The following is a 15,540-nucleotide window of genomic DNA, read 5'->3' as shown; positions in this document are numbered from 1 at the left end:
TCATCTCCCTTATATATAGTATACACCTGTATGTCATCTCCTGTATATAGTATATACCTGTATGTCATCTCCCCTGTATATAGTATATACCTGCTGTGTGTCATCTCCCCTGTATATAGTATATACCTGTATGTCATCTCCTCCTATATATAGTATATACCTGTATGTCATCTCCTCCTATATATAGTATATACCTGTATGTCATCTCCTCCTATATATAGTATATACCTGTATGTCATCTCCTTCTATATATAGTATATACCTGTATGTCATCTCCTCCTGTATATAGTATATACCTGTGTGTCATCTCCCCTGTATATAGTATATATCTGTGTGTCATCTCCTCCTGTATATAGTATATACCTATATGTCACCTTCTATATATAGCATATACCTGTATGTCATCTCCTCCTGTATATAGTATATACCTGTAGGTAATCTGCTCCTGTATATAGTATATACCTGTGTGTCATCTCCTCCTGTATTTAGTATAAACCTGTATGTCATCTCCTCCTGTATATAGTATGTACCTGTATGTCATCTCCTCCTCTATATAGTATATACCTGTGTGCTATCTCTCCTGTATATAGTATATATCTGTGTGTCATCTGCCCTGTATATAGTATATACCTGTGTGATCTCCTGTATTAGACCTCGTTAACACGTTATTTGCTCAGTATTTTTACCTCAGCATTTGTAAGATAAATTGGCAGCCTGATAAATCCCCAGCCAACAGAAAGCCCTCCCCCTGGCAGTATATATTAGCTCACACATACACATAATAGACAGGTCATGTGACTGACAGCTGCTGTATTTCCTATATGGTACATTTGTTGCTCTTGTAGTTTGTCTGCTTATTAATCAGATTTTTATTTTTGAAGGCCAATACCAGACTTGTGTGTGTTTTAGGGCGAGTTTCGTTTGTCAAGTTGTGTGTGTTGAGTTGTGTGTGGCGACATGCATGTAGCGACTTTTGTGAGATGAGTTTTGTGTGGCAACATGCGTGTAGCAACTTTTTGTGTGTCGAGTTGCATGTAACAGGTTAGTGTAGCGAGTTTTGCGCAGCAAGTTTTGCACATGGCGAGTTTTGCGCGTGGTGAGTTTTATGTCTGGTGCCTTTTGAGTATGTGCAAGTTTTGTGTGAGGCAACTTTTGCATGTGTTGCAATTTTGTGCATGTGGCAATTTTTCCGCGTGTGCAAGTTTTGCGTGTGGCGAGTTTTCCATGAGGTGAGTTTTGCACTTGTGGCGAGTTTTGCGTGAGCCTAGTTTTTGCATGTGGCGAGTTGTGCGCGTGGCGAGTTTTGAGCGGCGACTTTTGTGTTTCGACTTTTATGTGGCGAGGTTGGTGTATGTGTGGTGAAATGTGTGCTGAGGGTGGTATATGTGTTCAAGCACGTGGTAGTGTGTGGCGCATTTTGTGTGTGTGTTCATATCCCCATGTGTGGTGAGTATCTCATGTCGGGGCCCCACCTTAGCAACTGTACGGTATATACGCTTTTGCGCCATCGCTCTCATTCTTTAAGTCCCCCTTGTTCACATCTGGCAGCTGTCAATTTGCCTCCAACACTTTTCCTTTCACTTTTCCCCATTATGTAGATAGGGGAAAATTAGTTTGGTGAATTGGAAAGCGCGGAGTTAAAATTTCACCTCACAACATAGCCTATGACGCTCTCAGGGTCCAGACGTGTGACTGTGCAAAATTTTGTGGCTGTAGCTGCGACGCCTCCAACACTTTTCATTTAACTTTTTTCCCCATTATGTAGATAGGGGCAAAATTGTTTGGTGAATTGGAAAGCGCGGGGTTAAAATTTCACCTCACAACGTAGCCTATGACGCTCTCAGGGTCCAGACGTGTGACTGTGCAAAATTTTGTTGCTGTAGCTGCGACGCTTCCAACACTTTTCCTTTCACTTTTTTCCCCATTATGTAGATAGGGGCAAAATTGTTTGGTGAATTGGAACGCGCGGGGTTAAAATTTCGCCTCACAATATAGCCTATGACGCTCTCGGGGTCCAGACGTGTGACTGTGCAAAATTTTGTGGCTGTAGCTGCGACGGTGCAGATGCCAATCCCGGACATACACACACACACACACACACACACACACACATATACACACATTCAGCTTTATATAGTAGATAATTACTTAATATATATAATATTGATTAAACCTCCTAAAATGCTAAAAAAAATAAAACAACATTTTACAAATGGTGCTGATGTAAAGCGGACATGCTTTTGTGTGGTATGACTAGCTGAATTAACGGGAGAATCATTCAAAGTTTAACATTTTAGTCAAATTTCTGATATTTTCTATAAATACGGTAACAAAACCTATTGATCTAAATTTACCATTATCATAAATTATAATGTGCCACGAAAAAAAAACAATCTCCGAATCACTGGGATATGTTGAAATGATCCAGAGTTATCACATGCAGTTGTGGCCAAAAGTATTGACACCCCTTCAATTCTATCAGATAATACTCAGTTTCTTCCTGAAAATGATTGCAAACACAAATTCTTTGTTATTATTATCTTCATTTAATTGGTCTTAAATGATAAAACACAAAAAAAATTGTCCTAAAGCCAAATTGGATATAATTCCACACCAAACATAAAAAAGGGGTGGACAAAAGTATTGGCACTGTTCGAAAAATCATGTGATGCTTCTCTAATTTGTGTAATTAACAGCACCTGTAACTTACCTGTGGCACCTAACAGGTGTTGGCAATAACTAAATCACACTTGCAGCCAGTTGACATGGATTAAAGTTGACTCAACCTCTGTCCTGTGTCCTTGTGTGTACTACATTGAGCATGGAGGAAAGAAAGAAGACCAAAGAACTGTCTGAGGACTTGAGAAACCAAATTGTGAGGAAGCATGAGCAATCTCAAGGCTACAAGTCCATCTCCAAAGACCTGAATGTTCCTGTGTCTAACCTCCCTAGATGTGGACGGAAAAGAAAAATTGACAAGAGATTTCAACGCAAGATTATGCGGATGTTGGATAAAGAACCTCGACTAACATCCAAACAAGTTCAAGCTGCCCTGCAGTCCGAGGGTACAACGGTGTCAACTCGTACTATCCGTCGGCGTCTGAATGAAAAGGGACTGTATGGTAGAAGACCCAGGAAGACCCCACTTCTTACCCCGAGACATAAAAAAGCAAGGCTGGAGTTTGCCAAAACTTACCTGAAATAGCCTACAACGTTTTAGAAGAATGTTCTCTGGTCAGATGAGACAAAAGTAGAGCTTTTTGGGCAAAGGCATCAACAGAGTTCACAGGAGAAAAAAAGAGGCATTCAAAGAAAAGAACACGGTCCCTACAGTCAAACATGGCGGAGGTTCCCTGATGTTTTGGGGTTGCTTTGCTGCCTCTGGCACTGGACTGCTTGACCGTGTGCATTGCATTATGAAGTCTGAAGACTACCAACAAATTTTGCAGCATAATGTAGGGCCCAGTGTGAGAAAGCTGGGTCTCCCTCAGAGGTCATGGGTCTTCCAGCAGGACAATGACCCAAAACACACTTCAAAAAGCACTAGAAAATGGTTTGAGAGAAAGCACTGGAGACTTCTAACGTGGCCAGCAATGAGTCCAGACCTGAATCCCATAGAACACCTGTGGAGTGATCTAAAAATGGCAGTTTGGCGAAGGCACCCTTCAAATATCAGGGGAGCTGGAGCAGTTTGCCAAAGAAGAATGGTCTAAAATTCCAGCAGAGCATTGTAAGAAACTCATTGATGGTTACCGGAAGTGGTTGGTTGCAGTTATTTTGGCAAAAGGTTGTGCAACCAAGTATTAGGCTGAGGGTGCCAATACTTTTGTCTGGCCCATTTTTGGAGTTGTGTGTGAAATGATCAATGTTTTGCTTGTTGCTTCATTCTCTTTTGTATTTTTTCATTTAAGACAAATTAAATGAAGATAATAACACCAAAGAATTTGTGATTGCAATCATTTTCAGGAAGAAACTGAGTATTATCTGACAGAATTGCAGGGGTGTCAATACTTTTGGCCATAACTGTAAAGGAACACTGGTCAGATGAAAAACATTTGGCCCCGTCACTAAGGGGTTAAAAACACAGGTGACAGATGAAGGGAAAAATAACCCCTTATTTATCTATGGACTGTCATTCAGAAACACTAGCTTTCTTCACTTTTTTGCTTACATTTCCCCTTTAGAACACAACACCAATAGTCCCTGGATATAATGTATCTGGGTTTATTTTATTTTGCTTTCTGTAACACACACTTTCCATGTTGCCCATAATCATGTAATGAAACGGGCTTTACTTCCAATAATGTAACAACCACCATGCAATCACATAGCGGTTCAGTGGAGACAAAACTGTCTTCCAGATGTTGCTGCCGTAACCAATGTTCAGCATAGATTTTCCACTAGGCCAAGACCAGGGTCGCGCTCTGGATCCAGAGACCTGTCTGTCAGGCGACTCCTTACCAGCATGCAAATTGTTCCTTCATCGCTCTAGCTGCAAACCACCTACCAAGACAATAATGAATGTAGCAGTATTTAATATACGAGTCCATCGTAGCCAGCCAAGCAAGGAAAACTGGAGAGTAACCTTGTGATCATTTCCCACTGAGACCAGCATATAACACCAATTGTTAGCCATTATTACATTTCTTTTATATATGGCAGGGTTTTACAGTCAAACATTGCCAATAATGCCTGGTTGATGCCTCGGATAGGGCAGCATGATCAAGATGAAAGATCCCTCCAAGAGATTGGGTAATGCCAAAATATAACTGTCATGCTGGGTGCGTTCTTTCTTTCATAGAATAATGCACACAGCATGATGCTCCTGTTGTGGCATATACAGTTAGCTTTTTTTTTATTAATCTATTAGAGCAAATGAGACTTTTGTATAAAGCAATCTTCAATTCCAAGCTTTTAGTAGCAAAGTTTGCTTGGCAACCAAACACAGATAGATGACGTGACGCCTCTCATATACGACCTGTGAGATCTAAATTTTTTACTCCTTTCTACCATGTTTTGTGCAGTTTCTGGTCATGTATTCACTGCTTCTTAAACAGTATCCTGATGACAACCACAGAGCTAGCAGGCCAATGATAACGTTAAAGCAGCAGACACTTCTGACACGGACGATACAAGATGCATGAGGGGCAACATGCTGTCCGAGTCTTTATGCTGCTTTTCTGTCCTGAGTTCGAGCAGTAACCTTCTACCAATAAATGAAGGCTTGGATTGAAGAATCCTGTGTCTCGTTGTGCTGAGATTGTACATTTTTGTGGCTGATGCATTGAGAAATAGATTCCCAGAAATGACCAACCAAAGCAAGAGTCTCCCAGTACACACTGTATCTCCCAATAGTGAGCACTACAGTACAATGCCATGTGTATGGGCACAACTGTTCTTCTGGGTTTACAATTCAATATTAGAAAATCTTGGGTACAGAAACAAATACACAGAGGAGCTGACAATCTCACCCAAAGAACTCACCCAACATCGATCAGAGGTGCCTTCCCTTTCTCCCGCTTGTAACAAATGAACAGCTCTGGACTCTTCAGACTGCCGTGATTGAGATTTGCCTGAAGACCACTTGATGTGATTTCGATACACGTGAACCCCTCTGGTACAGCCTCACCCGCTGTCCGGTTGATGATGACAATATCTGTAATTGGAGCTTTGGGCCGACCAGCTTTTGTCTCCCCCCGGGCCACATCATGATCAAGGAGTTTAGAGGTATCTGTCAATCCTGCCACTACAAAGTAATCTGCAACACGGGGACCTTTATCTTCCATCATATCTGCAGTTGGCTGCCTGAAACAAGTAAACAAGAAAATGGAATAAATATGTAGAGCCACCACTTTTGGGGTTTCATTTTTTGGGTGAATGACAATACAAAGTCAATAAATTAATGATTGCAAATCCAAAATTCCAAGGCACCAGAAAATTGCATGGATAAAACAGAGCCTTTATTTCATCTTTAAAAAAGCATGGTGAAATAAAAAAACAAGGGAGACCAATGGTGGATGAGAATTACTCAATGGACTATATAAATTAATGATTGCATGAAGCTATAGAATGGACATCAGCTCCACTGTCAGCGATTTGTAATATCCACACAAGGGCGGTTACTTCTTTTCTGAACAGCATGTAATGGGATCCTGCTTTTTACATACATGAGGGTCTCAGCAGTAGGGAATCACGCAAAGGCCAGTTTCACATGCCCGTTAAAAACAGACCATGCTCATATTGCAATACCCAGCCTGACCACGGGGTCTCTTAACCTGAGCCAACGGCCTCATGTATACCCATCATTTATACCTAGGAGTCACTTCGCTCAGGCCTGGAGGTCTTCTGATCGGCTGCTTATATACGATAAGAGCATGTACGTGTGAAACCGACCTCACGCTGCAATTTGAGAGGCGACGGGACAGAAGTGAAAAGTGTCAGGACTGCAGCACCACTATATCTGTAGCACATTATATCAACTGAGGGTATGTGCATACAATGCGGAAAACGCTGCGGATCCGCAGCATTTCCGCAGCTGCGGGTTCGCAGCAGTTTCCCATGAGTTTACAGTACAATGTAAAGCTATGGGAAACAAAAAACGCTGTGCACATGCTGCAGAAACAAACGCGCGGAAACGCAGCGGTTTACATTCCGCAGCATATCATTCTTCTTTCTGCGGATTCCGCAGCGGTTTTACAGCTGCTCCTATAGAAAAGGGCAGTTGTAAAACCACACAAATCCGTAGAAAAACCGCGATAAATCTGCAGCAAAAACGCAGCGTTTTTGCTGCAGATTTATCAAATCCGCAGTGGAAAAATCCGCAGTGGGCCATTATACGTGTGCACATAGCCTTACTGTGGGTAACTTATAGAACCCAGTAGGTGATACAATTACTAAAACTTGGTACTTTGGTTAAAATAATGTCACTGATATGCTTTTAACATACATTGTGGATACACACCACCTTTAGTTTTTTAAAGTGACTAGTGACCTGCAAAAGTTTCTGACATCAATCAACTTTAAGTCATATTTAGCCACAGCCAATTTCCTCAAAGATTTGCAGGAGAACATGTCCAATGAGTCCAACTGTAGCCTTACAGCCCATTTACTCTGGCCGATGTCAGGCCAGTAGAGCGGTGATTTGCTATAGTCATGTCGTTTGGGGATCATTTACTGGCCTGAATATTCAGTTCAAGCAGAAATGTTGGGGGCAGAACATCAAAATGTTCTTTCTGTTGACATATTAGGTACATGTTATTGGCATCTCATGTACCGTTTACATAGGGTGATGTGCTGCCGAAACCAATGATTTTATGCATACACAAAAATCAAGTCACCCACAGAATGAGTGTTTGCTTGTTAGACAATTACCAACACATTTACACCAGTAGGTAGTAGGAAATAGGTGTCCTTACAAACGCTCAATCACTGATTATTGGCTCATGTAAAAAGGCCATAACCTATCAGATAAAGTATCCCTGCATTAACACAACACATCATCATGTTATATTATATGCATTCATCTGGCGTGCACACACCCAGATCAGCTTTATTGATGTCTACCGAACAGTAAAGCACACAAAACAGCCCTGATGTCAATGACCAGCTCCATCTCCATACACTGGATTATGAACCATTGGAACATAATTGTAGCGTACCTTCACTTACAGTTCTAGATAAGCATCCAAGTTTGCGATATGCATGCCTCTTGATGCTGCATTTACACAATTATTTCACCATCCACAAACACTGGGTTATTCAAAAAATTACAAAGAGCATTCACAGAATTCCTAAGAAGAACTCAATGAGTTTAATGAATTTGTGTGTACTACAGAATGAAAAGTGCTAATTGGCACAGACAAAAACAAAATATCAGCAGACATGGACCCCTTCCCTACATGTGATGTCAGCTGCAGAGGAGAGGAGCCTGCTCTATACAGGGTAGGAGCCTCCTGTCCTTTACAGCCTGCACCTGTAGCTAACAGCAGCAAACAGATCCAGCTCAGATTGCTGCTGTCTAATCATTAGGATGACGCTGTAAACCTCGGATTATGGGGTGCCAATGGATCAAGATGGCAGACAGGAGCCTGCTGAAAACACTTGTCACTTCTTATACATATAAACTGCTCAAAAAAATAAAGGGAACACAAACAACACAATGTAACTCAGTCAAATCACACTTATGTGAAATCAACCTGACCAGTTATGAAGCAACACCGATTGTGAATCAATTTCTCCTGCTATTGTGCAAATAGAACATAACAGGTAGAAATGATAGGCAACTGGCAAGACAATTCCTATAAAGAAGTGGCTCTGCAGGGGGGGACCACAGACCATTTTACTGTTCTCATCCTTTGTGGCTGTTTTGATCACTTTTGCATTTTGTAGTTTGTCTCACCCCTAGAAGGTACAGTAGCATGAGGCAGTGTCAACAGTAGAACCCACACAAGTGGCTCAGGTAGTGCAGCTCATCCAATATGTCACATCAATGCGAGCTGTGGCAAGAAGCGTAGTTGTGTCTCAGTATAGTGTCCAGAGCATGGAGCAGATACCAAGAGACAGTACAGTACCTCAGGCGACTTGGAGAGGGCCATAGGAGGGCAACAATCCAGCAGCAGGATCACTACCTCCTCCTTTGTGCAATGAGGAACAGGAGGAGCACTGCCAGAGACCTGCAAAATTACCTCCAGTAGGCCACTAACATCTATGTGTCTGCTCAAACAGTTAAAAACAGACTTCATCAGGGTGGTAGGAGGGCCTAAGGTCCACAAGTGAGTGCTCTGCTTACAGCCCAATACCATACAGGCTGATTGGCAGATTCGACATTGGCGCCCTGTGCTCTTCACGAATGAGAGCAGGTTCACACTGAGCACATGACAGACTCACATGTGGAGAAAGATCTACTGCCTGCAACATCCTACAGCATGACTGGTTTGGCAGTGGGTCAGTAATGGTGTGAGGTGGCATTTCTTTGGAGGGCCGCACAGACCCCCATGTGCTAGCCAGAGGTACCCCTGACTGCCATTAGCAACCAGGATGAGATCATCAGATCCATTGTGAGTCCATATGTAGGTTCAGTGGGTCCTGGGTTCCTTCTGATACATGACACTGTTAGGTCTCATGTAGCTGAAGTGTGTCAGCAGTTCCTGCATGATTAACAAATTGATGCTATGGACTGGCCTGCCAGTTGCGCAGACCTGAATCCAATCGAGCACATCTGAAACAACATGTCTCGCACCATCCACCACAGACTGTCCAGGAGTTGACTAATGCTTTAATCCAGGTCTGGGAGGAGAACATCTACAGCCTCATCAGGTGCATGCCCAGGCATTGTAGGGAGGTCATACAGGCCACACACACTACTGAGCATCATTTCATCCCTCCACAGTGAAAGCAAGTATACTGTGTGGGCTTATCCACATGACCTGATGACACAGGCCCATTGACGCTACCAGGCAACCCACTACCACCAATGTATTAATTTACATACTAATCCTCTCATCTGAAGCCGACTGCCTTATACGAGGTACCAGCTCGCCTCCAGCTTATCTCTACTAATACTCACATTTGTGAATTTGAGAAAGACCCGGGGCGCGAGTCGAAATGTTAAAAAGAAATCGCTTGGATAAGATTCTTTCCCTTTTTGGTAATTGATCACTGTGATGGACTTTTGTGCAGAATAAGGTTATGTGCACACGTTGCAGATTTGCCTCTGGAATTTTCTGTGCGGATTCTGCATCTCTTGGCAGAAAACGCAGGTGCAGATTTGATGCGTTTTTCTTGCAAATTTTGTGCGGTTTACCTGCGGAGTTACTGCGGATTCTGTGCGGATTTCATGCGTTTTAACCCCTGCAGATTTCTAAAATGGAATGGGTGCAGAAACGCTGCAGATCTGCAAAAAAGAAGTGACATGCTCCTTTTTTGAATCTGCCGTGTTTTCTGTGAAGATTTTCCGCACCATTAGCACAGCGTTTTATTTTGCCATTGATTTATTTTGTACTGTAAATCACTTGCAGATCTGCAGCGTTTCTGAGCGGAAAAAAACGCTGCAGTTCTGCAGGAAATCTGCAATGTGTGCGCATAGCCTAATAAATATTAATTGGGAAGGAACCTTTACAAGTGTGGCTATCTACTATATAATTGTCTAAGGGGTACTTCCGTCTGTCTGTCTGTCACGGATATTCATTGGTCGTGGCCTCTATCATGGAAATCCAAGTCGCTGATTGGTCGCCGCAAAACAGCCACGACCAATCAGCGACGGGCACAGTCCGGAAGAAAATGGCCGCTCCATACTCCCCGCAGTCAGTGGGCGCCGCCTGCTCCATACTCCCCGCAGTCAGTGTCCCCGGCGCCCGCTCCATACTCCCCTCTGGTCACCGCTAACACAGGGTTAATGCCGGCGGTAACGGACCGCGTTGCCGCGGGTAACGCGTTGCCGTGGGTAACGCATTCCGTTACAGCCGCTTTTAACCCTGTGTTTCCCCAACCTTTTACTATTGATGCTGCCTATGCGGCATCAATAGTTAAAAAAAAAAAGTAATGTTTAAAATAGTAAAAAAACACAAAAAAAATCTGCTATACTCACCCTCCGTTGTCCGCTGAGGCGCTTGCGCCTGCCACCATCTTCCTTTCCCAGCGATGCTTTGCGAAATTACCCAGAAGACCTAGCGGTCTCACGAGACCGCTAAGTCATATGGGTAATTTCGCAAAGTATCCTGGGAACGCAAGATGGTGGCAGCCGCGCGCCCATCTGCACAGGATCCCAGGAGGCGGAGACACGGGACGCAGAGGAGCAGCAACGAGAATGGTGAGTATGTTAAACTACAAGGGGCCATTGGATCGTTAGGTGAGTGTTTATTTTTTATTTTTTTAACCTGTGACATACGTGGCTCGGTAATATACTACATCACTGGGTAATATACTATGTCGCTCTGTGTTGTATACTACGTCGCTGTGCAATATACTACGTGGCTCTGTGCTGTATACTACGTGGCTGGGCAATATACTACCTTGCTGTGCAATATACTACGTGGCTCTGTGCTGTATACTACGTGGCTGGGCAATATACTACCTTGCTGTGCAATATACTACGTGGCTCTGTGCTGTATACTACATCAATGTGCAATATACTACGTGGCTCTGTGCTGTATACTACATCGCTGTGCAATATACTACGTGGCTCTGTGCTGTATACTGCGTGGCTGGGCAATATGCTACGTCGCTGCGCAATATAATACGTGACTGAGCTGTATACTACGTGGCTGGCCAATATACTACGTCGCTGTGCAATATACTACGTGGCTGGGCAATATACTACGTAAATGGGCAATATACTACGTCGCCGGGCAATATACTACGTAAATGGGCAATATACTACGTCGCCGGGCAATATACTACGTCGATGGGCAATATACTACGTGGCTGGGCAATATACAGTCATGGCCAAAAGTATTGACACCCCTGCAATTCTGTCAGATAATACTCATTTTCTTCCTGAAAATGATTGCAAACAAATTATTTGGTATTATTATCTTCATTTACCGTATATACTCGAGTATAAGCCGAGATTTTCAGCCCACTTTTTTGGGCTGAAAGTCCCCCTCTCGGCTTATACTCGAGTCATATACCCAGGTGTCGGCAGGTGAGGGGGAGCGGGGGCTGTGTAGTCATACTTACCTGCTGCGGCGCGGTCCCTGCAGTCCCTGGCTTCCCCGGCGCTGCAGATTCTTCCTGTACTGAGTGGTCACATGGCACCTCTCATTACAGAAATGAATAGGCAGCTCCACCTCTCATAGGGGAGGAGCCGCATATTCATTGCTGTAAATGATCGGTAACTGTGACCGCTCAATTACAGGAAGAAGCTGCAGCGCCGGGGAAGCCAGGGACTGCAGGGACCGCGCCAGGAGCAGGTAAGGGGAGCGCAGCTCTGCGCTATAGTTACCTGCTCCTCGCTCCGGTGCGGCTCCGTCTGCAGCGTCCTCTAGCAGTGACGCTCAGGTTAGAGGGCGCTGTGACGTAGTCAGTGCGCGCCCTCCGCTGAGCGTCAGTGCTGGAGACGGAGCCGCACGAGGAGCAGGTAATTATTGAAAGCGCCGGCACCCTGAGCAAGAGAGGTGAGTAAGTGATTTATTTTTTTTTATGGCAGCACCAGCAGTATTATATAAGGAGAATCTATGGGGCCATAAAGAACGGTGCAGAGCATTATATATGGCACAGCATTATATAAGGAGCATCTATGGGGCCAAAAAGTACGGTGCAGAGCATTATATATGGCACAGCATTATATAAGGAGCATCTATGGGGCCAAAAAGTACGGTGCAGAGCATTATATATGGCACAGCATTATATAAGGAGCATCTATGGGGCCAAAAAGTACGGTGCAGAGCATTATATATGGTATGGCACAGCATTATATAAGGAGCATCTATGGGGCCATAATGAATGGTGCAGAGCATTCTATATGGCACAGCTTTATAAGGAGCATCTATGGGGAAATAATGAACGGTGCAGAGCAATATACCGTATATGGGGCACAGCTTTATAAGGAGCATCTATGGGGCCATAATCAACGGTGCAGAGCAATATATATATGGCACAGCTTTATAAGGAGCATCTATGGGGCCATAATGAACGGTATAGAGCATTCTATATAGCACAGTTGTATATGGAGCATCTATGGGGCAATAATGAACGGTATGGAGCATCTATTTTTATTTTTGAAATTTACGAGTAGCTACTGCATTTTCCACCCTAGGCTTATACTCGAGTCAATAAGTTTTCCTAGTTTTTTGTGGAAAAATTAGGGGGGTCGGCTTATACTTGGGTCGGCTTATACTCGAGTATATACGGTAATTTGTCTTAAATGAAAAAACACAAAAAGAATTGTCCTAAAGCCAAATTGGATATAATTCCACACCAAATATAAAAAAGGGGGTGTACAAAAGTATTGGCACTGTTCTAAAAATCATGTGATGCTTCTCTAATTTGTGTATTTAACAGCACCTGTAACTTACCTGTGGCACCTAACAGGTGTTGGCAATAACTAAATCACACTTGCAGCCAGTTGACATGGATTAAAGTTGACTCAACCTCTGTCCTGTGTCCTTGTGTGTACAACATTGAGCATGGAGAAAAGAAAGAAGACCAAAGAACTGTCTGAGGACTTGAGAAACCAAATTGTGAGGAAGCATGAGCAATCTCAGGGTTACAAGTCCATCTCCAAAGACCTGAATGTTCCTGTGTCTACCGTGCGCAGTGTCATCAAGAAGTTTAAAGCCCATGGCAATGTGGCTAACCTCCCTAGATGTGGACGGAAAAGAAAAATTGACAAGAGATTTCAATGCAAGATTGTGCGGATGTTGGATAAAGAACCTCGACTAACATGTAAACAAGATCAAGCTGCCCTGCAGTCCGAGGGTACAACGGTGTCAACCCATACTATCTGTCGGCGTCTGAATGAAAAGGGACTGTATGGTAGGAGACCCAGGAAGACCCCACTTCTTACCCCGAGACATAAAAAAGCCAGGCTGGAGTTTGCCAAAACTTACCTGAAAAAGCCTAAAACGTTTTGGAAGAATGTTCTCTAGTCAGATGAGACAAAAGTAAAGCTTTTTGGGCAAAGGCATCAACAGAGTTCACAGGAGAAAAAAAGAGGCATTCAAAGAAAAGAACACGGTCCCTACAGTCAAACATAGCGGAGGTTCCCTGATGTTTTGGGGTTGCTTTGCTGCCTCTGGCACTGGACTGCTTGACCGTGTGCATTGCATTATGAAGTCTGAAGACTACCAACAAATTTTGCAGCATAATGTAGGGCCCAGTGTGAGAAAGCTGGGTCTCCCTCAGAGGTCATGGGTCTTCCAGCAGGACAAAGACCCAAAACACACTTCAAAAAGCACTAGAAAATGGTTTGAGAGAAAGCACTGGAGACTTCTAAGGTGGCCAGAAATGAGTCCAGACCTGAATCCCATAGAACACCTGTGGAGAGATCTAAAAACGGCAGTTTGGAGAAGGCACCCTTCAAACATCAGGGACCTGGAGCAGTTTACCAAAGAAGAATGGTCTAAAATTCTAGCAGAGCATTGTAAGAAACTCATTGATGGTTACCGGAAGCGGTTGGTCGTAGTTATTTTGGTTAAAGGTTGTGCAAACAAGTATTAGGCCGAGGGTGCCAATACTTTTGTCTGGCCAATTTTTTGAGTTTTGTGTGAAATGATCAATGTTTTGCTTCATTCTCTTTTGTGTTTTTTCATTTAAGACAAATTAAATGAAGATAATACCAAAGAATTTGTGATTGCAATCATTTTCAGGAAGAAACTGAGTATTATCTGACAGAATTGCAGGGGTGTCAATACTTTTGGCCATGACTGTACTACGTGGACATGCATATTTTAGAATACCCGATACGTTAGAATCGGGCCACCATCTAATATAATATATACTTTTGTACATCACCATAGTCAGGACACATTTCAGCCACAAGCAATAAATAACGACTGCTTATGAGATGCCAGAAAAGTCAATGTCCTGAAAACATTGAGAATTGATACAAAAAGTACACTATACTGCAAAAATTAGTAACTTTTATCTCTCTCCCGCATGGAAACGTGAATAAACGCCCTCGGCATAATTCTGGAAGTGTAGAGGAACTGAATCCCATTCACACACGATAGATGACAGCTATGTTACATAGCAGGCATCTGCATCTTACAGCGGCGGCTGTTAACCATTTACATGTGGCTGTCAATCTATGACAGTGGCACATAAATAGAGCGGTTCCAATGTGTGAATACATCGGCTCCTATCGGCCACCTACTGTGCGATAATGCTTAAGGCCCCCAGGGCTGCCAACCTGGTACTCCTGTCCACAGGTTGAGTTTTGAAAAGAGACCATACTTTTTCAGACTTAAGTACTACAATACGAAGTAATCAAACAATGGCATTTTCATGTCACCTATAGCCCTTAAAAAAATAAAATGTTAAAACATAAAAAGTACATTGCCCCTTTTTTCTTTTTTAAAAATAAAGAAAGGAAAAAGAATAAACAGATTTGGTATTGCAGCGTCCATAAGTCAGAAACACAAAATAAAAATGTAATTAACCCATATTGTTAATGCTGTAAAGAAGGCAACACCAGAACAACATTTTTTAATTTATTAATTGTCACCTCACCCCCCCACCACTAAAAACTGAAATAGTAAGTGATCAAAACGATGCATGTACCCCAAATTGATATCAATAAAATTATTGGCTTTAGCAACAGAAAAATAAAAATGTTCCGGGTTTTGGAAATTAGCATCACAGAGAAAAAGTTTTTTTTGTCTTCCAAACTTCTGTTGTATTTTTTTTTTTTTTCACCTCACTTGGAATTTACTCCTCCTGTTTTTCAGTACATTTTACAAGGCACAATGAATGGTATCACTCAAAACTTCAACTCATCACACAAAGAAGGTGGCCTCAAATATATGTGTTTCTGGCTCTTCTAAGAAGAGGAACAAACAAAACGCAAAACTGAAAAAAATCCCAGGTCATTACAGAGTTAAT

The 15,540-nt window shown here is 42.9% G+C and overlaps 1 protein-coding gene across 2 annotated transcripts in view; it reads right to left on the bottom strand.

Moving 5' to 3' along the window:
- Window positions 1–15,540, bottom strand: part of DENND4C (DENN domain containing 4C) — a 181,820-nt gene that overhangs the window by 143,783 nt on the left and 22,497 nt on the right. For both annotated transcript variants that reach the window (XM_069766158.1, XM_069766167.1), the window contains exon 2: window positions 5,485–5,805. In XM_069766158.1, the coding sequence (XP_069622259.1) occupies window positions 5,485–5,789 (305 nt within the window). In that variant the 5' untranslated portion in view covers window positions 5,790–5,805. The remainder of the gene's footprint in view (window positions 1–5,484; window positions 5,806–15,540) is intronic.

Source organism: Ranitomeya imitator, chromosome 1 (genome assembly GCF_032444005.1).
Source record: "Ranitomeya imitator isolate aRanImi1 chromosome 1, aRanImi1.pri, whole genome shotgun sequence".
NCBI classification, from domain to species: Eukaryota; Metazoa; Chordata; class Amphibia; order Anura; family Dendrobatidae; genus Ranitomeya; species Ranitomeya imitator.
The sequence above is the reverse complement of the archived record's forward strand: the minus strand, read 5'-3'. Positions and strand labels throughout refer to the sequence as shown.